The 26,121-nt window shown below is 47.1% G+C and overlaps 11 protein-coding genes across 11 annotated transcripts; 5 read left to right on the plus strand and 6 right to left on the minus strand.

Annotated features, from left to right (window-relative positions):
• Positions 1 to 768: 768 nt before the first annotated feature.
• N7517_010870 (glutathione S-transferase family protein) lies at positions 769 to 1,437 on the plus strand (the record flags this gene model as incomplete). Its single annotated transcript, XM_056728593.1, has 1 exon — positions 769 to 1,437. One exon carries the CDS (start codon positions 769 to 771, stop codon positions 1,435 to 1,437), a length of 669 nt encoding a protein of 222 aa, XP_056574408.1.
• Positions 1,438 to 2,486: 1,049 nt separating this feature from the next.
• N7517_010871 (MFS transporter) lies at positions 2,487 to 4,191 on the plus strand (the record flags this gene model as incomplete). The annotated part of the gene is made up of 3 exons (XM_056728594.1): positions 2,487 to 2,591; positions 2,738 to 3,043; positions 3,100 to 4,191. 3 exons carry the CDS (start codon positions 2,487 to 2,489, stop codon positions 4,189 to 4,191), a joined length of 1,503 nt encoding a protein of 500 aa, XP_056574409.1.
• A 1,378-nt stretch (positions 4,192 to 5,569) lies between these two features.
• On the minus strand, positions 5,570 to 5,874 carry N7517_010872 (heavy-metal-associated domain-containing protein; the record flags this gene model as incomplete). Its single annotated transcript, XM_056728595.1, has 2 exons — positions 5,570 to 5,721; positions 5,787 to 5,874. The coding sequence occupies 2 exons, from the start codon at positions 5,872 to 5,874 to the stop codon at positions 5,570 to 5,572; spliced, it is 240 nt and encodes a 79-aa protein (XP_056574410.1).
• Positions 5,875 to 7,191: 1,317 nt separating this feature from the next.
• Positions 7,192 to 8,814, minus strand: N7517_010873 (MFS transporter; the record flags this gene model as incomplete). The annotated part of the gene is made up of 1 exon (XM_056728596.1): positions 7,192 to 8,814. One exon carries the CDS (start codon positions 8,812 to 8,814, stop codon positions 7,192 to 7,194), a length of 1,623 nt encoding a protein of 540 aa, XP_056574411.1.
• A 1,350-nt stretch (positions 8,815 to 10,164) lies between these two features.
• On the plus strand, positions 10,165 to 10,740 carry N7517_010874 (monothiol glutaredoxin family protein; the record flags this gene model as incomplete). Its single annotated transcript, XM_056728597.1, has 3 exons — positions 10,165 to 10,417; positions 10,479 to 10,627; positions 10,696 to 10,740. 3 exons carry the CDS (start codon positions 10,165 to 10,167, stop codon positions 10,738 to 10,740), a joined length of 447 nt encoding a protein of 148 aa, XP_056574412.1.
• Positions 10,741 to 12,012: 1,272 nt separating this feature from the next.
• On the minus strand, positions 12,013 to 13,840 carry N7517_010875 (fungal specific transcription factor domain-containing protein; the record flags this gene model as incomplete). Its single annotated transcript, XM_056728598.1, has 3 exons — positions 12,013 to 12,174; positions 12,257 to 13,786; positions 13,838 to 13,840. 3 exons carry the CDS (start codon positions 13,838 to 13,840, stop codon positions 12,013 to 12,015), a joined length of 1,695 nt encoding a protein of 564 aa, XP_056574413.1.
• A 1,363-nt stretch (positions 13,841 to 15,203) lies between these two features.
• N7517_010876 (DUF4396 domain-containing protein) lies at positions 15,204 to 15,563 on the minus strand (the record flags this gene model as incomplete). Its single annotated transcript, XM_056728599.1, has 1 exon — positions 15,204 to 15,563. The coding sequence occupies one exon, from the start codon at positions 15,561 to 15,563 to the stop codon at positions 15,204 to 15,206; it is 360 nt and encodes a 119-aa protein (XP_056574414.1).
• A 784-nt stretch (positions 15,564 to 16,347) lies between these two features.
• On the plus strand, positions 16,348 to 19,956 carry N7517_010877 (uncharacterized protein; the record flags this gene model as incomplete). The annotated part of the gene is made up of 1 exon (XM_056728600.1): positions 16,348 to 19,956. The coding sequence occupies one exon, from the start codon at positions 16,348 to 16,350 to the stop codon at positions 19,954 to 19,956; it is 3,609 nt and encodes a 1,202-aa protein (XP_056574415.1).
• A 455-nt stretch (positions 19,957 to 20,411) lies between these two features.
• N7517_010878 (uncharacterized protein) lies at positions 20,412 to 21,306 on the minus strand (the record flags this gene model as incomplete). Its single annotated transcript, XM_056728601.1, has 4 exons — positions 20,412 to 20,762; positions 20,848 to 20,927; positions 20,985 to 21,219; positions 21,277 to 21,306. The coding sequence occupies 4 exons, from the start codon at positions 21,304 to 21,306 to the stop codon at positions 20,412 to 20,414; spliced, it is 696 nt and encodes a 231-aa protein (XP_056574416.1).
• Positions 21,307 to 22,874: 1,568 nt separating this feature from the next.
• N7517_010879 (uncharacterized protein) lies at positions 22,875 to 24,628 on the plus strand (the record flags this gene model as incomplete). The annotated part of the gene is made up of 2 exons (XM_056728602.1): positions 22,875 to 23,988; positions 24,009 to 24,628. The coding sequence occupies 2 exons, from the start codon at positions 22,875 to 22,877 to the stop codon at positions 24,626 to 24,628; spliced, it is 1,734 nt and encodes a 577-aa protein (XP_056574417.1).
• Positions 24,629 to 25,030: 402 nt separating this feature from the next.
• Positions 25,031 to 25,950, minus strand: N7517_010880 (uncharacterized protein; the record flags this gene model as incomplete). The annotated part of the gene is made up of 2 exons (XM_056728603.1): positions 25,031 to 25,202; positions 25,391 to 25,950. 2 exons carry the CDS (start codon positions 25,948 to 25,950, stop codon positions 25,031 to 25,033), a joined length of 732 nt encoding a protein of 243 aa, XP_056574418.1.
• Between the last annotated feature and the right edge of the window lie 171 nt (positions 25,951 to 26,121).

Below are 26,121 nucleotides of genomic sequence, written 5' to 3' on the forward strand. Positions count from 1 at the left end.
GCTCTACTCTAAAATACCTATAATATCTAAATCGCTCGTAAATTTCGTAGAGCCTAGCGCCTAGCGTTATAAAAACCACTATGTTATCATCTTTCTATCGGTCTTTTTCAAGGTCTTTTCTAGGGTCTTTTAGAATATAACTGCTAAGTATCCCCTAATCTTGTTAATGGGGCACCTTTGATACGATACATTTCTAGAATTCTAAGAGAATACATATATAAATGTATAATTGTTAATTCATGGCAGCTGGCTAACCTTCTGCCGGCGCAAAGCCTGGTTGGCGCGATGGACCCCAGAACCTGCCGTAAATGCGTAGATCATAACGTACGACGATTAGGAAGTGACACCAAGGCACAAACTCAGTCATAACCTCCTTGGAGGCCCTGGGATATAGTACTAAAGCCGGGCCGAACGGAGAAGGGCTCGGGGCTTTCTGAAAGATTAGTCCGATGCTGGTGTGGATCAGACTAGTTCATTAACCAGCCATAATCCACATTATTATTGCCTTTGGTATTTGTTCCAGGGTTCGGTGTTTGATGAGCCCTACCCAGAGCAAAGTGAATCATGCGAATGTCAAAAAATCAAGAACTGAGTTGAGAATCTGACAAGACCAAAGACCGAATACCGACTCGGCCTCTTATATGGAAATTTAGGCGATTGACAGGCTTGAATAGCATATAAATAGTGAAATATCTCTCCTTTCAACAATACCATTTCAACATCTCTTTCTCTTCTCACCTCTACTTTGATTTTCCAAAAAGAAGCGAAATGAAGCCAATCACACTCTACTCACACCAATATGGGCCGAACCCATGGAAAGTGGCGCTCATCTTAGAAGAGCTTGGAGTTGACTACATGACCATCTTTGTCCCCTTCACAGAAGCCAAACAAACGCCCTACACAATGCTCAACCCCAACGGTCGTCTCCCATCAATCACCGACCCGAACACCGGCCTCACGCTCTGGGAGTCCGGCGCGATTGTTGAGTACCTGATTGATCACTACGACAAGGGGCACAAGATAAGCTACGCGCCAGCTGATCCGCCCGCCGAACAATACTATCATCAAGCACGCCAGTGGCTCTTCTTCCAGGCCTCGGGTCAGGCGCCGTACTACGGACAAGCAGCATGGTTCGCGCGAATGCACCCAGAGAAGATTCCGTCCGCGATCGAGCGGTATCGCAACGAGATCTACCGCGTCACATCCGTTCTCGACAATGTGCTCGCCGGGCGAAAGTGGCTGGTTGGCGATAAGTGCACCTACGCCGACTTGAGTTTCGTCTCATGGCAGCGCTGGGCTGTCACCTATGGCGGCGATGATCTGTATGAGAGGTATCCCCAAGCTGGGGAGTGGATGTCTCGTCTTGAGAAGCGAGAGACCGTGAAAAAGGTTTATGCGGATCAGGATCGGGCTATTGCTAAGCTTGAGGGCAAATGAATGTCTGCTAGAGTCGTGTGTTGTCATGAGGATCCCATTCACTGGTAATCACCACCCCTTTTGCTTTCATCACTGTGTTTTGGTTTCATTATTTGTCTCACGTCGCCGATATTCCTTCGCTGCAATGGCGTGCAATTTTTATTTCCTTTCTCTTTGCTTGGTATTTTAGACATAAAACACCACTTCGCTCAGATCTCCTTCCAAATTTCATCTGATCCTCGCCTGTGCCCAGACCCTCAATCGACCCTTGATTGAGGTTTACCCTGATTGAGGTTTACCCTTGCTCCCATGCAGATGAGCCCCACACAGGAGCCTTGTACAATGGGTCTATAACCAATTCGTGGTAAGCCTAGATCTTGATGGCATAGATATGTAGTTAATGCTGTACATCCATATTTGGAAAGGGCATGCTAAGATTTATTTTGGTAGATATGAAGAATTTCAATCCAGCTCTAGATAGAGCAATGGTATTACTGTTCAGTTATATAGCGACCTTAATAGCAATATGCCGCTCAAGCACTGAGACTGGGATTATTGAAAACTGTCAGAGAATAATCCATTGAGCTCTGATTTAATACTTATTCGGTCCGCTTGCAACCAAAAGCTGCCGTACATGGCATAGAGTAAAACCATGCTGTTCTTTTCCCACCCGGCAAGTACTATACAGTTTGATATGTAGACTCATAGGATATCCGTACACAATTGTACTGACGGAACTAATTGAGTGGATTTATTGAAGAACTAGTTCAGAGACCGCAGTTTAGATTGTCACATAGCCCCAGGGGGCGATCATTAGGATATTACGACATGGGTATTCCGAGTTGATCCGATTTACCATTTAAACACATGTAGTCGCTAAATCAGGCTATCCTTAGTGGTAGATTACCGCTGGTCAGATCGACATGATATACAAAATCTCAGAATAGTAAGTTGCATCTGTACAGAGATCTCACCTCTAGCTTCACATTCTCAATATCAATTACTTCATTATCTACTTTCATCGATATACTATAAAATATTGCTCATATTTGCTCGATGTGCTCGGACCGATGTGGGAGGGCGATGCCGAGTCGGAGATGTTAATGTCCCGATATGGTTATATTCTGGAAGTCAGCCTGCCGTATGCCGAAGAAGCCAAAGCTTCCGGACTGCTTGTAGCCTTATAAAATTAAATTATTATCCCACTAAGGCGAATTAATACTCGGAATATTTGAAGGTAACACTGAAAGTTGACAACGCCCGACTTCGTTCCGCACACGTATTCGTCAAATACTCATTTCAAACTTTATCCGGCGAATAGATCGGAACGGATCATATACAAGAATCGATTTCTCCAGAATGTGGCCCCCCTGAGGCATTCAATCAAGACGAAGAGGAACAAAACCAAGAAAACGGTGACATTGTCAACTGGACAGGATCCAACGATCCTCAACACCCACGGAATTTCCGTCCGTTGCTCAAATGGTTGATCACTGCTATGTACGGGTCCATCGCCACGATCGTCACCTTCGCTAGTTCCGTCTTCAGTGTAGGCAATGGAGCCACTGCACAGGAATTTGGTACATCATCTCATGTGATGGCACTTGGTACAGCACTTACCGTCCTGGTGAGTTCCTGAGATTGAAGTATGAGTCACCATTATACTAATAACAATAATGGCAGGGCCTTGCACTGGGACCGCTGGTGTTCGGGCCACTTTCCGAGTTGTACGGTCGAAGGATCCCTCTTCTGGCGGGATTTCTAGTCTTTTCTTTATTCAACATACCAGTTGCGGTAGCACAAAATTTGCAGACCATCATGGTCTGTCGATTTATAGTTGGCTTCGGTGGCTCTTCCGGCTTAGCCATTGTAGGGGGTGCCCTTAACGATATCTTCCCTCCTCTTGATCGAGCTGTCGCTGTCTCCGTCTTCGCTGCGGCCACCTTTATTGGCTCCTTTCTTGGTCCCGTCATTGGTGGATTTGTGGTCCAGTCGATTGGATGGCGATGGACACAGTGGATTACTCTTATCCCTTCCCTTTTACTGTGGCTCATCTATCTTATTTTTGTTCCGGAGTCCTACGGACCAATTATTCTTGAACAGCGAGCACAACAGTTACGCTGCCAGACCGGCAACTGGGCCCTCCACGCAAAGCACGAAGAGATCTCCATCGATGCAAAAGAAATCCTTCGTACATATCTTGTACGTCCTGTCATCATGCTTTTCATGGAGCCAATTCTCCTCCTGGTTAGTATATACATGTCCTTGATCTATGGCATTATCTACCTCTTCCTGGAAGCATATCCTATATCCTTTCGCGAAGAACGCAAGTGGAGGCTAGAGATCGCTGGCCTCCCATTTATCGGCCTCATTATTGGTGTGGTGATCGGCACTATCCTAACCACGGTGTACACCAAGACTCGCATTGCTAAGCTTTTCAGGGGACACGGATACGCGAAACCCGAAGAAGGATTGGTCCCAATGATGCTCGGCGCTATCTTATTACCAGCGGGCCTATTCTGGTTCGCATGGACAAGTAACCCGAGTGTCCAATGGGCCCCGCAGGTAATTTCGGGGGTCCCTATTGGAATGGGCCTGTTTCTTGTGTTCTTACACGGGCTGGACTATATCATTGGTGTATATGCGAAGAATGCGAACAGCGCAGTTGCCGCTAATGTCTTTCTCCGAAGCTTGGTGGGCGCTGGATTCACCATGTTTTCTTCGGGAATGTATCACAATCTCGGTCAGTCACTCCAGATCCACAAATCCAAATAGCCGGTTCTGATATTGCCACCAATAGGAATTTCCTGGGCAACCTCCCTTCTGGCATTCCTCTGCGTGGGGCTGGTTCCCGTCCCTGTTCTCCTATATTGCTATGGGCCCATGATTAGGAGCAAGAGCAAGTCTTTCAATTGTTAATTTTTCGAATGTTGCACTATCGGTTTCCATATTAGGAATGAGCAGTGGATCGTCTAATTGTGCTTTATCATGGAATAATGTCATCATTATTTTGGACCTTTCGATCGTTCCAAGAAATCAGAAAGATGAAAAGAACCAAGGTTTTAAAACTTGTAGAAGTCAAACTAAGATTCAATATGAAATTGATGTAAAATTCTGAAGAAAGAAATGGTGCGCGGAAAGTTGATGAAGGGCAATGATAGTTGACAGTCAGAGATTAGTGTTCAATGCGACGAAAAGAGAAAGCTAGGTTACTAAATGGTAGGTATAATCGAAAGGGAACCAACTATTCTGTATGTTATTTACATATTGCAATCTGTTCAACGTTCTTGCACCGGATCGAATAAACCGTTGACGGTAACTCGCGAAGTTCAGGTTCAACGGGCGGTAAACAGAGTGATGGTCTAGAGAATTATGTTACTGGGAGAGAAGGGCAAAACCGGCGATACATCATTTTTGAGGGATGAAGCGAATGCAATCGGGTCTTTTCAGCCGATACGGTGTGCTGACAACGGTCTTGCTATAGCGTGGGGCTACGTGAGCCCACCGTTCATTGCAAGTCATTCATTACCTCTCCCAGTCTACTGGAGCGAGTATCCTAGACTAGTTTGAACGGACTGTTTTTCGGCTAAACCATGTTCGGCGTGTATGGAGCCCAGATATCACTTTACCAGCCTCCTATATTTTGATGCACTGTGTATGCAGTACCACTTCCATAATTTGAGATTTGTATCCACAATATGAATCCACTGTTTTTATTTTGAAGGTGGAACGGATATCGGAGATGATTATCCCGGATTAGGAAGGCCTAAAATCCGAAAACTCGGATCAACGCACCGGGCATATCGCCTACCGAAAGGGGAATCAAGGAACGCCGAGTAAATGGCGACACGCAGACTGTTTCCATTGAGAAGTAGCTAGATTACTAATTTCTTTTCGGGTTTTGGTGCATATCATGGCTACAGTGGCAATTGTGTCCCCATAACGTCCCACCCCAGGCGAAATTATCGTCTAGCACTGATCTATGCGGTCGTTCCATGGCTGGAAGCCGTCTTCCCCTGTGAGATGTCTATCTTGCAAACTTCAGATAAAAGTCATTTTGGTGGATCTATTATACGTTCGTCGAGGCAATGTGACCCTAGGCTTGTATAAAAAAGTAAAGCTTCACAATTATGCACATTTAGATTAAACAACTTCAAACGTCCCGCACTTGACCGTTCGCTTCACCGCTGTGGACAGGTTTCCCTGTCTCCTTGAGAATGGCAAGAACAACCTCATATGACAGCGAGGAGTTGGCATTGACTAGAATAGTCTCGTGCTCGAGGCTGACCTCAAAAGATTCGATACCTATGATGGATATTGCTTAGCTCAAACAACCACGAAGTATAATAATTAGCACGTATTTAACTCACCATCTACACCTTTGAGAGCATCTTCAAGGACACCGGAGCAGCCGGCGCATCCCATCTGGACACTGAACTTGTATTGGTTTGGGGACATTTTGACAGGGATTTGTTGGAGTTGCTGATGGAGAAAGGAGGGAAAATTCCGAGGGATCTTGAAATTTGTACTGAAGTACCTTCTTGTCCTCTATTTGTATTAGAGTCGGACACGTATAATATATCTCCGCAAATCAGCAACTCCGAATCCCCGAAGGCAATGCGCGGTTATTGCCTTTCCTCCTAAACAAACCACCTATACTATCTCACACGGCAACTGTCCAAAAGTTCTGCCTTCCCCCAACCTTGCTCAATCCCTATTTCTTTTCTGGATCTGCTCTGACTTTATCCCGTCATTCCAACCAGGATAAGCAATCAAAGTCAGAATCCGGGCCTTGCTACCAGAATGAAAGGCCGAAATGCACTTCTACTACAGCAGATTCGCCAAGCACTAGCTCGATGTTGAGCCTATTTTTTTAGTCCTGCCGTTTTACTACATTGTGATGCTTCGTAGACTGTACGATTTGTGACCTCTCTGCGCTACGGACCTGGCTTTCCTATTACCTCGAGCTCGATATGAACACAATCATCCTTTCTTCAACTAAGTTTACATAATTTTCGATGCGAATGTTGACCTATGTGCAAGCTTGGCTATTCTCCAAGCACATCGTATTATAAAATTGAAACAAGTTGCCGTTCACATTGAACCAGTATTCATTTTTCAAATAATACCCCTCGAAGCTAAAATTGTGGTTCAGCAATTACCATTCAGCTCAGCCCTCTTAGTATGAGATTAAAACTTGCATGGGGTAAGTGACAACTGTGACGCGAACGAGCAAACTGAAAGAACCAAGACAAAAATAACTTCCTAAGTTTTGCGTAGAAAGGTCGGTTGGCGTCGAGTCCAGCATAGTCTATCCAGCAGAGGAATATCAACTACCAAGCAAGGAGCAAAGGAGATAATTGTGCTTCGTCTCGCGGAAAAGTGTAGGGTGATTAATTCTCGTAACTAGAAGAAAAACCTAGAAGCACTTCGGACTTCTAAACTCCCAGGATAATGTGCACCCTAGTCTACTATGGAACTTGAAGAATGTTTGGGTGAAACTTTCTCCAGCATTGAGTATTTGGTAACTGATTCACTTATAATTATGTGGCATGTACGCCGAGGAAACTATATTATCACCTTCTGAGCCAGAATGCCTCCAACCCTTTTGAAACTTCATATCCTGTCCACCACGCAACCAAAAACTTCACCAAGTCTTATAACCCGCACGTGAGACGCCGATTATAGGCGAGATAATATCATCCTAATTAAACAAGCTGCATGTCTCTGAGACAAGCTCTTCCTTTTTTTCGGGCTCTTCCCTTGGGACTTCATCTAGTACTTCGCAGAGAACCTACTTCTGGCCCGCAGCTTCTCGCCATAGAAGAATAGGATAAAGATTCCCACAATACAAGCAGCAGTGAGAGCTGCAAGCAAACTCGTGCCTGGTCCAATTCCCATCGCTCTGTACATGGGACGGGAAAACATCACTGCTGCGAAAGCGAGCGAGGAGCGTGCGAAATCGTTGCCGGCAAAGGTCGAAGCTGTATACTGTGGGTATACAGCTGGCAGGTATGCGAAGATTGACTGCATAAGCAGGAACATGCCAACTGTGAAGAGGAATATACCGATGACGCTTACAATCCAATGCGTGTGTCCATTGCCAGTCCAAGCAAAGATGAACAGGCCGATGGGCAAAAGGAAAGACGAAAACAAAGCTGGAATGAGACGATACTCTGGGATATCTGGTGCACCCGATATGATGGCAGGGGTAACGATCCAGTAAAAATAGGCATAGTAACCCGCGATGGAAACGACTGTACCGACAGTGATAGACAAGAATGTCAGGCCCATCTCGCCAACGTTGAAGCCATAAAGCTCGATGTACACCATGGGAAACACCTCAAAAAAGCTGTAATAGATGGCGTAGCATAAAGCAGCATACACCGCGGTGTATCCAATTGCCGGATCCATGATCATCAGCTGCATTGGCCGCACAAGAGCTTCAAATGCAACTTCTCTGGCGGTCATTCTCGCCTGGATGAGTTCAGACAGCGACCGCAGTTCGGAATTTCCAGTCAACTTGCGCAGACGCTTTGCACGTCGGAGAAGGATGTTGTGTGAAGAGGTCTCGGGTAGGAAAAGGATCATGACGAGGAGAACCGGGCCGGCCAGCCACAGAATCTCCCACAAGCTCCAGCGCCAGCTTTCAGCTGGAACTGAAAACCCTGAGATGACGGGTCCGAGTGCGGGTCCGGAGGTAGCAGCCAGGGCCCATAAGCAAAGAGCGTATGGGAGGAACATCAGCGGGTAAATATCGGCCAGCGAGGCGGCGCCCGTAGCGAGAGCGGGCGACCCGAAGAAGCCCTGTAAGAATCGTAGGACGAGCAGGCCACCAATGTTATCGACGAGGGCGGTGGGTACACAGAGTACGACAAATATTATCATGGTAACAATGTATGGCCAGTTTCGACCGATTGCTGGGATCTCGCTCAGGGGCGAGAAAATCAACGGGCCCATGCCATAGGCAAGAACATAGAGCGACAGGCCAAGAGATGCGACCTGTTCTGACACGCCAAAATACTCCATGACACCGGGTGCTGATGGTGTGTAAATGGCAGACCCCATATAGACTGCTAGGGTGTAAATGCAAATTTGGAAAGTGACAAATCCCTTGCGCCAGCCAGACCAGTTCTGAGGATTCTCAACATCGTCATTGCCGTACCAATCAACGAGGAATGGCGAAGGCGCGGCTTCTTTTTCCGGTCTGCCCGATGTAGCCGCCTCGACATCGTGATTGGAGTATGTCAATGTAGCGACCGAAGGTGCTGAGCTAGTGTTTGCGATCGAGGGTGGGCATTGAAAGTCGGGTAGCTCGTCTGGGTAGAGAAGGACGCGATTGCGGGTCACAAAGCGAATCAATTGCCCAATCGGGGCATCTCGCATCAGAGACATCATTGATATGACTTCTAATTTGGCCGATTATGCGGATTTAGCAATGACGCGGCTTGCGAAAGTGATTGTAGGGTGAACGGCATAACTAACCGGACTACATCCTTTAAATACGGACCTGTCTGCGCGATTTGTGCGGATTTTGGATAGGATTTCTCAGTTTGATTGCCACAATACCAATCCGACTTCTAGCCTTGGCAGTGAAAGTTGTTGAGGTGCACACCCATGGACACCAGTACCTGGCGGTCATGTCCCGAAACGGAAAGTATTGTCTCCGTACCTAATGAGCTTGTAAAAATATTCGAATTCTTTGGGTCACCTCGAAAAATATCGAGAAGAGTACACATAAATGCTCGCAAATTGAAGGAGCCGCTTTCTTCCTAAAACAGTACAATCTCTCTCTAAGCCCCCCTCTCCCCCCCAAGTATAGTATATCTTTAGCCAGCATGATGTCAAGTCTTGCAACAATAGCTAGATTGAACAGCTCCCAAGGTTTCATACTGATTCATGCGCCTCGGGTTTAATTCTTGCCATTTATTATTGCCCTGAGGATGCCCAGGTGTTATTCGATTACTACAAAACCCCAAATTTGGGACCTACAGATTAGCTTCATGTCAAAATCAATTTAATTTACTCTGCCACAATAGGTGCACTCATATCCAATTCTTCGCAGCTCAATATTCGCCACTATCCACTATAGTTTGAGTGCCCAAACCCGAAATTTATTATTGAATTCGCTACCTGCCCTGTTTGACTTTCTGTGAACGACCGTTTCTTTCTAGGAATGTGTGCAGGGGGGTTAGCGGGATAGAAGATTCGCATATCATGAGAAGGTCAGGAACAGAGACGTTTGGAACCTGTTGAGGCTCACGTTGTGTTTACAGGAAACGTTCTGTGGTCTTTAGCGCATATGGCCTCGAATTTGATCACGCTCTAGTAAAAGCCGGTGCCGAATGGGACCGTCAACTCATCGAAGCCCCTGGAAGGTGATACAGTGACAACAATGGAGCAACCCGGTGACGAAACGAGCCCACAGCCAAACAATGAAATCATACGCCTAAGTGTCCACGGGTCTAGGCTCTTACAATCAGAGAATGGACTATCGGATCCGAGTTCAAGAGCCGGCTTTCGTTCTGGACATGTATATCCCAGAATAGGAAACTATTAAATCCGAGCTTCGCCCCACTTGCAGATGATTAGTTATATTGATTTACTTTGGACTGTCACGTCCAACTTCAAGATGTTTCCGTTTTTCATTGCACCGGTACGCAATATAGCGTGAGTCCACAGCTCAGGAGAATAACAAAATTAACATCAAAAACGTTCTAGCCAATCTGCCGCAGGTCTCTGAAATCAATGCTCGGATCTTCAAGATTGATTTGTAAAGCTGATACCGCTGACCGATCCATCCGATTCCTTTCGGAAAAAAGCCGGCTGGACATAGATCAAGCTGTGGCAGCGGCCCCGATTGTCGTCTTCATGAAAGGTACGCCCGAGATACCACAGTGTGGTTTCTCGCGCGCGATCATCCAAATCCTAGGACGAGAAGGAGTGGACCCCGGTAATTTCGTGGCGTTCGATGTTCTAAAGGAGCCGGGGCTACGAGAAGGTATTTGATGATGCACAGCCTTCCCCTTCAATTTACCAATGCTAATTCCCCTTTTGTGCAGACATTAAGATGTACTCTAATTGGCTGACTATCCCACAAATGTACCTGAATCAACAATTTATCGGAGGCTACGATACCTTGATCGAGATGCATAGGTCTGGCAATCTGAAAATGATGCTCCAAGAGAATGATGGAATATCGGATCGAGCAGTAAGGTGAGAAACAATTCCGTGGTCTTCATAACATAGAGTAACTCTGACGGTTGATAATTTTGCCAGGAGATCGCCCCTCATCATCTGTTGAAGTTGCTTCCTCCAGTGTAGTCTAAAGAAGTCTGTATAATATTAGTAATAATTCCATGAGCAATGTATATAAAATCAACTCCAAGCCTCACCAGTGATCACAGTTTCTCACAAACGTGGTTCTAGAATGAAATCACACTGCCTTCAATGGCAATTCGCCCTAGGAACAATACACACGACGAGAAGATGTGTAGTCAATTTTAGGAGAGCTTCTTGACAGCGCAGAAAGGATGCCGATTGTGATGCACGCTGCGAACGCAAAGTCAGTTATGAAGCCTCGGAGTCCACAGGATCTAGAGAGGCGAAACAGCAACTGCAGCCATTGTGAGCTGGTATCAGCACATATGGCGGTATTAAGTGTGCAGATATATCAAGTTTAAGTGCTGAGGGAGAGATATGTAAAAGTGTAAAGACTCTCTGGAATTCAATCTATGAGAAGCAGGGTATTTATACCCTGATAGAAATGACAAACAAGCGCTAAGTCTGACAAACAAAAAACTTAAGGACGGTCCGATATCCAACAAATATGGCGTGCAAATCACCAGGACAACAGGTCATACTTGGGTTTGTTACCAGTGGCCATATTCAAAATCCCCTAGTAGCGACTATACTTATTGGGAGTGGAAAGAAGGCAAGTTAGGAAAGGAGGCCTTGCTCGCCATCTCTATGCTGCAATTTACCACGGCATATAATAATTTGGTACCCGCCGACGACCCGCATTGCGCATAGACTGAGGAGTCGCCATCAGTCGCCATCAGTCGCCATCCTTGAGTCGCGTCCTTTGCAGCCACCGAGGGGAACGGCCCGGCAAGTATGATCAAGCAGCAATGCAACAACTCGGAAACCAAGATAAAGGCCATGCACCCAGCTCTGGTAGTCCAAGTATAACGTCGTCGTATTGGCACCTGTAGGTCTCCTGACAAGTGTGAAACACAGCATGCCCTGGGGCTCGTCTTCAGGTATTTTCAGCATCAATCTACGAGCCTTGCTTACATTAAAGGATCCATTGACGGCCAGAAAAAAGACTCGCCAAAACCCAGAGGATCAGCTTCGAAACCGGTACCGGAATTCAATGCCAACTCCTATTGCCGATATATGAGAGTTAGAATCCAATTAGAAGTCAAGATGGGCCCTGGCTTACGAGTAAATCAACGTCAGGGAGTGTCATTTGTCCCGGAGGTGATTTGGATGCTGGATTCTCCCTTCCTAATGATGACTCGGCTCGTATCGAGTGTCTGGGTGATGTTTGCTGCAGTAAGGCGGGATCCTTGATTTTACAAAATATCATCAGCTTTATGTTTTCAAGGATCGGGAGCTCTCGAGTTGGAAAGCATACACTTGAAATAGATGAACCATCGAGACGTCTTTCTTCTTCTCGGATTTGAGGGCAGAGATCGGAACCATCTGCCAATAATAGCTCTCGACAGCGCCGAGATGCAAGAGGACAAGCTTCTTCTAAGGTCATAGTGCTGTGGTCGCCAATATGTAATGAACGGTCATTGATTAACGATAATTGGTGCTTGGCAGAGGCAAATACCAAATGAAGGTACATAAATGCCTTACAGCCCTGCTTTTCCGTCCGGACTTTCAACTCAAAGTACTTGACAGTGCTTTCAATGCTTCGGATCAGCGCGAGGCGTTGGTAGAGTGTGGTCTGTTCCATAAATCCTAGAGCATTGCCCGAAAGTGGACGTAGCGACCTGTCTTGGGCCTGTAAACGAAGCTCAAAACAAATAGTCACAGCGGCATGGAATATGTCATCCCGAAACATACCACCCTTCAGGAATGGCAGAGAAAAATGAGCGTGGTGTTTCTCATGAACAGTTCCAGCTTGCCGATACTCGAGAAAGGAATCCAACGGAGCTAGCATAGCCATGCTCGCTTCAACACATATTTTTCTTGAATACAAGGATGATTCATTGCGGCTTTCTCCAAGATCGAGAAAGAATGGCCGGTGAAGTGCGAGCAGAGAACGGTATATAAGAAAAGTGAAAAGCGATTGTTGAAAGGTCGAATCACAACCACTGTTTTGGGTGTCGTGTTGCTCAGAGTAGTTGCCTTGAAGTGCTGGCAGAGTCTCTGCGAGAGTTGCGGTAAGAGCATCACTGAGATTGAGTATCTCCTTGTAATCCGAAGTCAATCGCACACGATTGATGACCTTTGCAATTTTGATCCGAGCAGATAGACTTTTGGCGAGAAGCACCTGAAAAGATGTCCTTGTAGAAACAGTGAGTGGCTTCGAGGGAGGCGTAGAAGATAAATCTGTCATTACATCCTCATCATCCACATTGGATGGCGGGGTGCAATCAAATTCATCTTCCGAAATCGCCACTGGTGTTCCGCTGGATATGGCTGCTTGAAGATCAAGTTCAACTATAGTCAACCAGAGTCTTCTGCGAATCTCGGCCCAGTAATGAGAAACTCTGGTGAAGTTCGAAGGGTCTCGATGAAGACCCATCGTGATGGCATCTCGCAGCAAGGACCCTGCTGATAGCCAAGCAAGATCTCCTTCATAGGCAATGGCTTGTCGAGCAATTAGCAGCAAGCATTTGATTTGGATGGTGTCCAGCCGGAGTCGATTGTAGCTGGTCATAGATTTGATCCATAGTACGACAGCTTGGATCCAGCTTTTGGCCTTTTGGTTCAACGATCGGTGGTCCATGTCCGCAGAAGTAACTGCCTCTCCATAGAAGCAGCTTGCGCATGACATCAGTACCAGAAGTTTTGCGGCAAAGACTTCCCCAGAAAATGCATCACCCGAGTGTTTCCCACCACAATTCCAATATTCGTCAAGTTCGGCCAGAAAATGAGGAACATGTAGTACACGGAATGTGCACTCGAATGTCGAGATGTACAGATTGACCAACTGATAAGTTATTTCACGTGGAGGGATCATTTCCTCTAGCCTGGTTGGTTGCAAGGGCTGATCAAGCTGAATGTGGAATATTTCGTCCCGCCTCATCGCTTGCTTCATCCGTTTTGTTGATATGTATTCTTGAAACTCTGGGTCTGAAATGTCCTGTTTCTTGCGTTGATATTCTTGTAAATGAGCGGTGAGATCCGGAAACTAATGTTTAGTTAACAGCTAGCACATTGACACCAGGCCAGTGCATCTCACCATATCAAGGGCCAAGGCCCAGTGACTCCGGCCAAAAAACCTAGTCCTATCATTTGCGCCCCCGAAAGAAGATTGATAGAGTGTTTGGACATGCGTTCCGCGATTTGATTCCTTCTTTTCTGGAAACTGACTACAAGAGGTTGTAACGTTGCTATGCCTTGGTTGAGTTTGTAACGGAGGCTGCGAAGGCTCGTCCACTGTGGCATCTTGGGCCGGAGATGTGCTAACATTTCCGCGTGAATGGCCCGAGATCACTGATGGGGATGGGGATTTCGAATAGTGGCAAGTATCGGCAACGTCCGACTTGATGCACTGCCCACAGGGCATGAGCCGGTCACACTTCACTTTGCGCCTCCTGCATGACGTACAAGAGAGCGGAGCTCTGTGTTTTCGGGGTTGGGTGTTATTCTGTCGGTTGACTCGCATTATGCTCCTCCGAGAATTATGCAATTCTTTCACGGAATCCATGATTGAGATTTATTACATGGGTTTGAAAAGATCTCCGAGGTTTTGCACCGGGAGAAGGCGGGCAATATTGTTTTCGGCCGATTCACCGCCACATGAGTTATGTTTTCAGTATTACACAATAAATTTATCTTTTCAACTTTAAATGAGTAGTTCGTTACTTTCACGTTGGTCGCATTATTTTGACAAACACAGCCTTAGATATAGCGAGGGACATAGCAACAAGGGATTAAGTATTCGCCCCCTCGGCCTAAGATCTGTCTCTACAAATGGTTCTCGTAGAGAAAACAGCACAGAAGAGAATGTGCCGAATGAGGTGTGGACTTCCAAAGTATACATCTCTGTGATCCCCAGGGCTAGGACGAAAAGGGATATAATTAACTCCGAAATTATGTCTCAGACCTCGGAAGAAGATATTACCCGATTAGGATTAGCTTTATTATGGGACACGCACTGACCTGTCTCCATACGAATAAGGAAGTTGAAATATCCGATATCTTTCTCCGTGATCTCCGGGAAGGTCTACGGAGTGTGCCACCTGGACATAACTATAAGGTATCAATTAAATACACTTAGAGTATACATATGGTAAATAAGTTAATAGAATTTTGACTGGGGACTTTAATTACTCCTAACCCTAGAAAGTGAGAGTGGACTAAATTACTGGCAATATAATCTAATGAAAGAGTTGTGTCCAGGCACAGTTAGTCGCCCGTAAAGGTGGACTAAAAAGGAATGTAAAAACTCCGAAAGTAATTTCCGACATTCCTATTCCACTTTTTGCTGAGATGCATACTAGCATATACACGCAAATGACGGTTCTAATCTATAGACATGGTCTTTGACTCTTTTTACTCATAGCGCCTGTTCCAAATACTATTTGACACCCCTATCAGCATATTCAGTGACAGGCCTTCCCATACTTTCGCAAACGGAGATAGTTATACGGCAACGGGGCTATATATCCCGCTGTGATCGACAGCGCAGCTGCAAGCCAGAATTGTGGGTCCCCTATAGCCACCACCCCTCCAGTGAGATGATAGTCAACCGTGTTCTCAGCAGCCTCCATAGCTACCATTGAAACCATACTCATGCTAGTTGCGGTACGGGCGGCCATGGACCATGAGAGTTTATCGGCTCCATGGCGGAGAAGAATCGTTTCAAGGATGATCGAAGTAGTGATTCCGGATGCCACTATGCTTGTTACTAACGATCTTCCCGTCTTGACAATAGAGAGGTGGAACTTACTGGACGCTGCCATGATTGTGCCCATTCCAAGCTCAGTATAGTACGTCTGGAGTATCCATAGTGCGGAAAAGTCACCCACCGTACAGCCAACAAGGCAGCGTAGAGTGTTAATCCGGGCCCGCCTCCAAGTAGACCGGCATGCCCAAAAGGAAAGTTGCCAGGTTGAAAAGGGCCTTGACGTCGCAGATATCGCAGTTGTGCCTTTGGTATTATGACGGTCGGAGTTTGGGTTCGGGGGAGCCTCCTTAGTTTCGTTGGAATGACAACTTCTCTCATGAGAGAGACGCGAAAAATGCCGGAAAGAAAGAGAGACCTTGCGAAAAGCAAAGGCTGGTCGCTGGGCCCAAATTATTCGGTTGGTGCTCATCATGTTGCGGATGTACTTCAGGAATGCGGGACTGCCCACCTTTTTAAACTACCGTACCTAGACCAAGACATTGGCGCAAAATCAGCGCACGAGTCTGTTAGAGCCGACTTATTTGAATTTGATATGGATTCGTCTCCACATGGACTGAGGGGACAGGGCCACTGGCAAAAAGCCCTCGTAGAGAAGTACACAACCATGAATCTGTTCTTGGATGTCGTCGTCATAACTAGTGGCAAATGCCATTCATCTAACGCTTGGCAGATGCTGTAGAGTGCGCTATTACTGCCATAGGATGAAAGTTCTCGTCGAGACTGGAATATACTATGAATTTGCAATCACTCCGCAATCGCTTCGAGATTTATAACAGGCAACATTCCCCTTAGATTCCATTTTTACTTCCGCCTTCCACACTCGTTCCAATCCATCAAATATGGCTCCGAATGATGGAATATTTCCGTCTCAGTCGAGGCTCACTACCATCCTGGTCAACAATTTACACTGTCCATCTTGTGTGTCGAATGTGAAGGAGACTCTTTCCACTCTAAATCCCGCTCCTTTCTGGGTCTCAACCTCCATTCTCTCACAAGAGATCAAGATCGCCCATCCTATTACACTGAAGAGTTCTCGGATTGCGCGCGCCCTTAAAGATGCTGCCTTTGATATTGACAGCGTCATAGCCGATGATTCCGATGAGGGCGACCTTGAGGCTCAGGAAACTGGACCTTCTACCACCGCCTGCCCACGAAGTCGTCGTGGCAAGACAGAGCATGATGCTCGTGTACAGTCAGAACTGCACATAAAAAAATGCGACGAATGCTCTAAAAAACTAGGTGCACTGTCACTGAGCTCTTATGATGCCCCTCAAGATGCACCAGCCACCAAAAAGATCATCCCAGCCGTCGCGGCCATCAGATCCAGCGAAGAGCATCTCACGTCTGTCATGGATGACCGCCTCCTTGATTCTCGGATCCGGATTACTCTGTCCATTAGTGGGATGTCATGCAGCTCGTGCGTGAGCAAGATCACTGGTGCTTTACAAACTCAGCCCTGGGTCCAATCGGCGGACGTCAACCTTCTGACCAGCAGTGCGGTCGTCGTGGTTCTGGATAAGTCCCATGTGGATGAAATACTCGAAACTGTCAGAGGATCTGGTTATACCGTTGAGCTGATCGACTGTGAAGAACTCCGACCCCAAAACCCATCAAAGCCGTCAGGGCTGGGAGATATATGGCGGGCCACGTACATTATAGGGGGCATGACTTGCAGCTCCTGCGTTGGAAAGGTGACGGACACACTCAATCACAACGCGTGGGTCACCAAGGTAGACGTGAACCTCGTCTCTGGCAGCGCAACAGTTGAATTCCAAGGAAAAGACCACTTGGAAGAGATTGTTGGTATCATCAAAGACCTTGGTTACACCGCCACTCTCAGCGACGTCGAGAGTAGAACCCCTTCCGATGAACGGAACTCAACCCGTTCAGTCACTATCGAGGTGGACGGAATGCATTGTATGCACTGTCCTCAACGGATCATGGATGCACTGGCTGTTTATTCAGACCGATTGGAGGTGACAGAGCCCCCGAGCAAGACACAATCAAAGCTCACGGTGAGCTATACGCCCGATGCGCCCAAATTCACCATCCGAAACATCATGCGCACCATCGCCGATGTGGACAAAGCCTTCAATGTTTCTATATATCATCCTCCCACTTTAGAGGAACGATCCCAGGCGATGCATCGCCGACAGCAGTGGCAAATCACTCGCCGTTTGATTTTAGCAGTACTGGCCGCCATCCCGACCTTTATCATTGGCATTGTATATATGTCACTGGTTTCCAAGGAGAACCCAGGTCGGAAGTACATTGAAGAGCCTATGTGGTCAGGCCAAGCCTCACGCTCTGAATGGGCGCTGTTTATAATCTCAACCCCCGTTTATTTCTTCGCTGCAGACATCTTCCATCGCCGGATGCTTACGGAGTTGAAGGCTTTATGGCGACCAGGAAGTAAAGTCCCGATGTTGAGACGATTCTACCGCTTCGGAAGCATGGATATGCTCATGTCGCTGGGAACCAGCATCGCCTACTTCTCCTCCATCGCCATCCTCGCCATGCATGCCACTCAGCCAAACGATAGCCCAATGGCTTCCAAAACCGACTCATTCTTCGATGCAGTCGTGTTCTTGACCATGTTCCTGATGATTGGCCGGTTACTCGAAGCCTATAGTAAGGCCAAAGCTGGAGACGCGGTGAGCCTGCTTGGAAAGTTGCGTCCGACAGAGGCCACACTGGTCCACCCTGCCGGAACGAATAGCGAATCGACATCTACAGATCCACGCACAATTCCAATCGATCAACTGGAGTTCGGAGATGTGGTGCGAGTGGCTAACGGTGCGTCGCCTCCGTACGACGGGATAGTGGTTAATGGAGAGTCGCAGTTCGACGAGTCCAGTCTGACTGGAGAATCAAAGCTGGTCGCCAAGACCAATGGAGATGGGGTATTTTCAGGAACGATCAATAAGGCAGGCCCAGTGCTTGTCCGCATCACCCGTCTTTCTGGGGACTCGATGCTGGACCAAATTATTGGCGCCGTGCGCGAAGGGCAGATTCGACGAGCACCAATCGAGCGCACGGCTGATTTAATTACTGGAATCTTTGTGCCCGTGATCACGCTCATCGCTGTGTTGGATTGGATCATTTGGTTGGCCCTAGGCGTTTCTGGCCGTTTACCCGAGTCCTGGATGAACAACAGTCCAGGAGGCTGGGAATTTTGGTCATTGCAGTTCGCCATTTCTGTTTTTGTCGTCGCTTGCCCTTGTGGCATTGGGCTAGCTGCCCCCACAGCCCTCTTTGTCGGCGGCGGGCTTGCGGCCCGACATGGGATCTTGGTCAAGGGTGGTGGTGAAGCGTTTCAAGAGGCCAGCCAGCTTGACTGTATTGTTTTCGACAAAACAGGCACCATAACCGAAGGCGGCGAGCCGTCAATCACCGATCACCAGATTGTCGACGAGCACAACATCGAGGAGATTTTGGGCGCCGTGTTGGAGCTCGAACAGAACAGCAGTCACCCGATTGCTAGGGCGATGGTGTCTTTCGCCACATCCAAGCAGGCGCCGACCCTGAAGGCCCAGACCATGGATGAGATCCCAGGTAAGGGTATGAAAGGCTCATTTCAAAGCAATCAAGGCTCGTCGGTTGTCGAAGTCATTGTGGGAAATGAGGCCTTGATGCACGCTCATGACATATCTATCCCGTCGGCCAGTGCTGAGGTCTTGAACACTTGGAAAAACCAGGCCAAGTCCGTTGTGCTTGTTGGGGCCAGGATCTCCCTGACAGCATCGGTCACTGAAGCAATCCCTTGGAAAGTCTCAATAATGCTGGCAGTGGCTGATCCCGTCCGGCCGGAGGCTAATGAGACTATTCGGGCCCTGCGAGATCGAGGTGTCGCGGTGTGGATGATATCCGGTGACAACCCTATGACCGCCCATGCCGTGGGAAAGATAGTGGGAATTCCAACAGAAAATATCATCGCCGGTGTACTACCTGAGCAAAAGGCCGAAAAGATCCAGTATCTCCAGAAAACGCTGCAAAAGCCCCCCAGCTCGAGTTGGCTCAGCCGAGATAAAACTCCCAGCTCCGCTCGAGCAATTGTCGCCATGGTTGGCGATGGAATCAATGACTCACCTGCTTTGACCGTGGCTGATGTCGGCATCGCTATTGGATCAGGCTCGGACATTGCAATTTCTTCTGCAGAGTTTGTCCTTGTCTCCTCTGGCCTTACCTCGCTCTTGACACTTATCGACCTGAGTCGTGTGGTTTTTCGAAGGATCAAATTCAACTTTGCCTGGGCATTGGTTTATAACTGCATTGCCGTCCCAGTCGCTGCAGGTGTCTTTTATCCAATTGTCAGTAATGGCACCCATATTCGATTGGATCCAATTTGGTCCAGTCTTGCCATGGCCTTGAGTAGTGTCAGCGTGATATGCAGTAGCCTTTTGATGAAGACTCGACTGCCACTGGTAGGCTTCAGGGCGAGGAAATGACAACTTTTGATATGGATGTATTCATTCTGTCGCCGAACCAAACTCGGCGGACTTGAAATTGCACGCAGTGCCCAATGGGTTTTTCAACCTACATGTTTCCCAAGGTTGTAATTTAATTTATGTAATTGGAGCTCCATACAAATTGTTAGGAGAGTGACACAGAAATACAGAGACTTCAACATTATTGATTAAACCCCTACGTTTTGCAATACGGTATACACCGACATGGGATAGATCCTATTTGATAGCTAGATAATCGATAATCTTTTCTCTCTCTATTTCCCTCTTCCTCCTCTCTCTCAGACCCGTTTCACGGGAATTATTATACTTTGTTTCTCCATCCAGATCTCCATCGTTCTGAGATTTCCAGAAAAAGTGATATATGGGCTGATCTCGCCTGGTATACTTATCAGCTGGGACCTTTGATGCAGCCGACTGAAGCGAATGTGTTTCCCCTAGTTACAACAGCCCATGTCTGTGCACAATGTTCCACAAACAATTTGGCATCCTTCGGAGACTGAACCGGCGAGATCTTGCTTTGCTTCCGTTGCTTCACGTCCCTCAGTGTTGACTCCCAATGTGTCGTCATCTGCAGTAACAGAGAACGGTTTGCCAGCCGGATACACTTCTGGTTGGAGCGTGACTGAATGGATTCCATAGGCATGGAAACACTCGTTGACCGTTTTTGCCAATGTGGTGAAATTAGACAAGGCATCATGAGATAGGATGACATGTGCAGAAGCCAGGGACTTCTTTTGGTTTAGACGCCAAATGTGCAGCTCGTGGACTGAAATGATACCCGGTATCTGTTAAGAGTCCGATTCAGTTAGAAGGTCCAAGACAGGGTGGAATATGTATCATTCAAGAATGAAACATGACGTAAACACTTACATGTTCCAAGTCGTACTGCACATCATCATGTTCGACTCCATTAGGAGCACTTTGCAGCAAGATAGCACCGGCTCTTTTAACTAAGGTATTGTCAGTACCTATGTCGAGGGCAATCACTGGGGCTTCTAGGGTCTTACTCAACGGTATCGATGATACGAAGATCATGATGGAAATTCCCATACTTGCGGCAGGATCTGCGTAGAACCGCCCACCGTAATGAGCAAGCCAAATAACCAAGGCAGCTGCCATTACCCCCAGATTATTGGCACAATCTCCAAGCACGTGAATTAAGACACCAGCCATGGCAAGATCTCGATAGGGGCTTTGAGAGCCGGCTTTGGCTGCATTCACAAAGTGTTTGTGTTGGGAGTGCTAACGACAGTTAACATTCGAATTGCACGCTAGGGAGGAAATCTGGAAAAGAAATACCTTTTCATCCACCGGGGTTGTAAAGTTCATTCCTTGCGTAGAAGATGTTTCATGTGTAGAACTATGATCGTGGCCCTCATTCCCGTGATCGTGGTCCTGACCGTGATCGTGGTTATGACCGTGATCGTGACCATGACCATGATCATGATCTACTAACGGTTATCGAACTCGTTAGCCCTGTAACCGATAGAGAAGGATCTCCAAATATCCAAATGAAAGGGTGCTCTGACCATGTAAGAAAAGAAGGCTGATTATATTCAGCCCGAAACCAATCCCACCCATGATAAGAACCAACTTCGGATTTTCAACATCTAGAAAAACACCAATAAGCCTCAATTGCTCAACACATGCAATTTATGACCTACTCTGCAGAGAAATAAATCTTTCAAGTGACTGTAAGAACACGCTGATCCCTAAACCGAAGAGCAATACTCCATTGAAAAATGCTCCTAACAACTGGGCTCGTTGCCAGCCGAATGTGAGACTTTTCGGGGCTGTGTCTTTTTCCGCAACCTAGGACTGGTGAGCTGATATCATATAGTAATCAAGAGCGAAACTTACTATCGCTGCGACTAGAGCAATGACGAAGCCAATAATATCGTTCAACTACCGGTTTGGCAATGTCAGTTCTTTCCTTTTCTCCGTGGCATATTGGGGGTTTCCACGAGTGAATCTCCACATACATAGTGAAAAGCATCTGCTACCAACACTAGCGAGTGTGTATAAAATCCGACTGATGAAAGTGTATATCAGCAGCTAATCGTAACATCGTGAATCAATGGAAGATGTCCTTCTTACCCGCTATCTCCGATATGAAAAAGCACATTGAAATAAAGATCACGGCGCTCAGCCTTTGGACGCGAGATAATTTGATCGCCATTGATTCGGCCTTTTGTAACAAACGAATATCAATCAACGATGGATTGTTCGCAATTCTTTCTGGAATAGATCAGAAGATTGTCCCTTTCTTTGTCAAAAGAACCAAAAGTATCGAGTATAGTGACAAGTCTGTTTAAAATTCTAGCAACAGATTCCTCAGCAGGCCCCTTTCTATTTATTTTAAACTTACATTATACAGTATAAATTTATCGCGAACTGATCGCTACTGTTCTTCGGTCCGCTCGGCCCTGGGATTACCTTTTACGGTATTAAGTGAAACCGACAAAAACTGCCCACTTTTCGGATATCAAGCAAGTTCTAACTACTCCGTAGGCATTGACAATTTCTGGATTGTAGACTTTGAAGGAACTATGTGGATCTGTATAATACTGTCAAAATAATACTTGAAAGGGAATGTGTTTTGTCCGACTCAGGAGTCCTTGAAGTGGACCAAAAGTTGTTTAGTTGCATCTGGATAGTCGGCTCCGATACCTTCCGAAAGAGGAAATATATAATTCCGAGACCAAGTCACTCATATGTTTCTGTAGTGGAATTAAAGATGTGGCGAGCAGCCGGTGGATGACTCTGTAGGAATTGGAAATGATATAAAATCCGCCATACGTCTACTGAAAATGCACCATTCAAAGTTCCAAAATCCCAAAACCACATCAACGGTTCCTCCCATTTTAAATTGAACATCAAAGTGATATCAAACACCCATGGCGAACGAAGTCAAAACCGAGCCTACAGATGTGGCCGACTATCCGTTTGATCTCGGATCTTTCGGACGAAAGGTTTCAACGTCGAGCACTGCAGCGCAGGCATGGTTCAACCGCGGCTTGACATGGACCTATGCTTTCAACCACATGGAAGCAGTCAATTGTTTCGAGAAGGCAATCGCTCATGACTCTCAGTGTGCCATGGCGTATTGGGGTATTGCGTTTGCCTCCGGTCCTAATTACAACAAACCATGGGAACTCTTCGACGAGCATGATCTCCGACACACCTTGCAAACCACCTCCGAGGCCGCCAGTACCGCTCAAGCCCTTGCATCCTCTGTGACGCCGATCGAACAGGGTCTCATCAAAAGCATCCAAATTCGTTTTCCGGGACCGCACCTAGTGTCCCTTGAGCAGCTGAAGTCTCAGAGCCGTGCTTATGCCGACGCGATGGCGGCTGTGTATAAAGAGTTCAGTAATGACCTGGACGTTGCTACATTCTACGCCGATGCGATGATGACCCTGACACCGTGGAAGCTCTATGATGTCTTTACAGGCGAGCCCACAGAAGAGGGTCGCGCAGTGGAGAGCCAGCAAGTACTGGAGCATGCATTGAAGCTGGATGGGGCGACCAAGCACCCAGGCCTCTTGCATATGTACATTCATCTTTCTGAGATGTCTCCTAACCCTGAGCGAGGACTTAGTGCTGCAGATTGTCTTCGGGATCTCATTCCTGATGCAGGCCACACGCACCATATGCCGGTTCATCTTGACATCCTGGTTGGAGACTACCGGCGAGCAATTTCCTCCAACACGCATTCAACTTTAGCCGATGAGAAATACCTAGCAGTTGCCGGACCAAACAACTTTTACACCCTGTATCGCATGCACAACTATCATTCATTGATCTATGCGGCTATGTTCGCTGGCAGGAAACAAGTTGCGATGGATACAGTGGATCGCATGGAGTCTTCCCTGCCGGAGGATGTTCTGCGCGTCAAGTCTCCCTCCATGGCAGATTGGCTAGAAAATTTCATGGCGGTTCGCCTCCATGTCATGGTTCGTTTCGGCCTATGGGAGGATATCATCCAGATGACCCCCCAGAGGATCAAGAGTTGTTTTGTGTCACAACAGCTACCACTCATTACGCCAAAGGCGTGGCATGGGCCTCTCTCAGAAATATGCAGGAAGCAGAGCGGGAACGAGACCTCTTTAGGGCTGCGGTTGAACGTGTTCCTCATACCCGTCGTATGCACCCGAACAAATCATTGGATATATTGCGGGTCGGTTCCGCCATGTTAGATGGAGAGATTGAATACCGCCAGGGCAACTACCAGCAAGCATTCGCTGATCTGCAGAAGGCAATCGAGTTTGAAGATAGCCTGACCTTCAGTGAACCCTGGGGTTGGATGCAGCCAGTTCGTCATGCGTTCGCTGCTCTTAAGCTGGAGCAGGGACATGTTGAGGAAGCGGCCGAAGCATACAAGGATGACCTGGGCCTGAATGATACTCGTGCACGTGCACATCATCACCCCAATAACGTGTGGGCTCTTCAGGGATACTATGAGTGCCTCGTGCGATTGGGCCGGACGGTGGAAGCAGTGCTGATTGCCCCTCAAGTCAAAATCGCCTTGGCCGTGGCCGATGTTCCCGTTCAGTCATCATGCTTCTGTCGACTGGACACCTCTTGTGTGCCGAACGTCTGTGAGCCAGAGTGCCCGAAAACCTCCAAGGAGTCCTGCTGTAGAGCTTAATACCTGAATAGTCTGTGGCTTTTTTTGTCCTTCATGGTCTTTCTCTCTTTCCCCATCTCCTGTTGATTTTGAAATCGAAATTCTGGTATGCACTGTGCCAATATATGAAGAATCCTCAGAGATCTCAGGATCATACTGTTCTTTTTATCTGCATGTCTCTGATTTTTGTTGTTCGGTGTGCCTCTGGCGAGAAGCCTACCTTTCATTCGTAGTCTTATCACGTTCTTTTTTTAAAACCAATCTATCTATATTAGTTACCGAAATTCCTCCGTGCATCTATAATAAACAGGATTTAACGCTACTCCAACGACATAAAATAAAAAGGAGATTTCTAGAATTTCGAAGTAATTTGAGTATATAATTTCAAGAATCACCCTCGTCCCGCTGTAGTTGTTTCCGTATTCACCACGTCCAGCCGTTGACATCTTCGATCCAATCTGCCGTTCTGGGTGGTGTTCCTTCCCAGTCGAATTGGCTATCGGATGGCTGGATGAGTCCGTATTGGAAATAGTTAATATCACCCCACTGTTGAGGTTCGTCAAACGGAGATGCACGTTTGAATCCGCAGATGTGCCTAGAGATAGTTAGATTATCATAGTCCACATGGATAACCCCATGGATAATCTCGAATAGACACACATTTGACCACTGGACTTGTCATAAATGATCTTTGATGGACCAGCCATACATGGCATGTACCCGCATATTAAAAACCTTCTATTCTTTATTAGCCTAGTGTTTCGCTGTGGTCACTAACCATACGTATAGACTTGGCGAAACTTATCGCGGATGGCCTGGCGATCGGCAAAGGGGAACCCCCAGAATTCGGTCAAATTAAGCGACTCGCCGGCAAATTTTTCCCATAGAATGTACGTGATATATCCCCCAGGAACACCCTCGTAGTCATCTTGCTGGCGCTGTTGATAGCCTAGTAGTCGAGGAACAACGTCGCAGTCTAGCTTTGTGAATGTCCGGAAAGCGATCAGTTCTGAGTGGTCAGGAGGGGTGTCGACGGCCTGGCTAGCCCGTATGGCAGCCTTCTTCGCTTCAGTTCCAGCTGTAGGAACCTGTTGGTAAATACGTAAAAATGCGCGCCTGCTATCGTCTTCCTCACTGGCAGGTCGGCATAGGAACTTCCCGGCGGTGTCTGAGGGCCCAAGCTCCGCGGCGATGTCTTCCTTTGTCAGGCGATTTGACTCTTCGCCGAGCTTCTCAAGTATTATCCATTTCTGGGCAGGGAAGTTGAACGGTGGTTCTGCAAAGGCATCAAACGTGACCTGTGTTCCTTCAAGATTGGTGAGATATTCCATTGATGAATCCATGGCAGGTAGCTTGGAGATGGGGACGAAAGGTAAAAGAAATGTGAGGGTTGAAGAGTAACTTGGACAGTGATCGCATGTTGACCAAGAAAGTTTAATTTCTCTGCGGCAGAATTTCTCTCCCACCTTTTCTCTTTCAGCTATGTGTACTGTTTGACAGTTTCCGATATCTCG

This window comes from Penicillium concentricum, assembly GCF_028827145.1.
Source record: "Penicillium concentricum strain IBT 3081 chromosome Unknown utg000006l_segment0_segment0, whole genome shotgun sequence".
In the NCBI taxonomy this organism is placed as follows: domain Eukaryota; kingdom Fungi; phylum Ascomycota; class Eurotiomycetes; order Eurotiales; family Aspergillaceae; genus Penicillium; species Penicillium concentricum.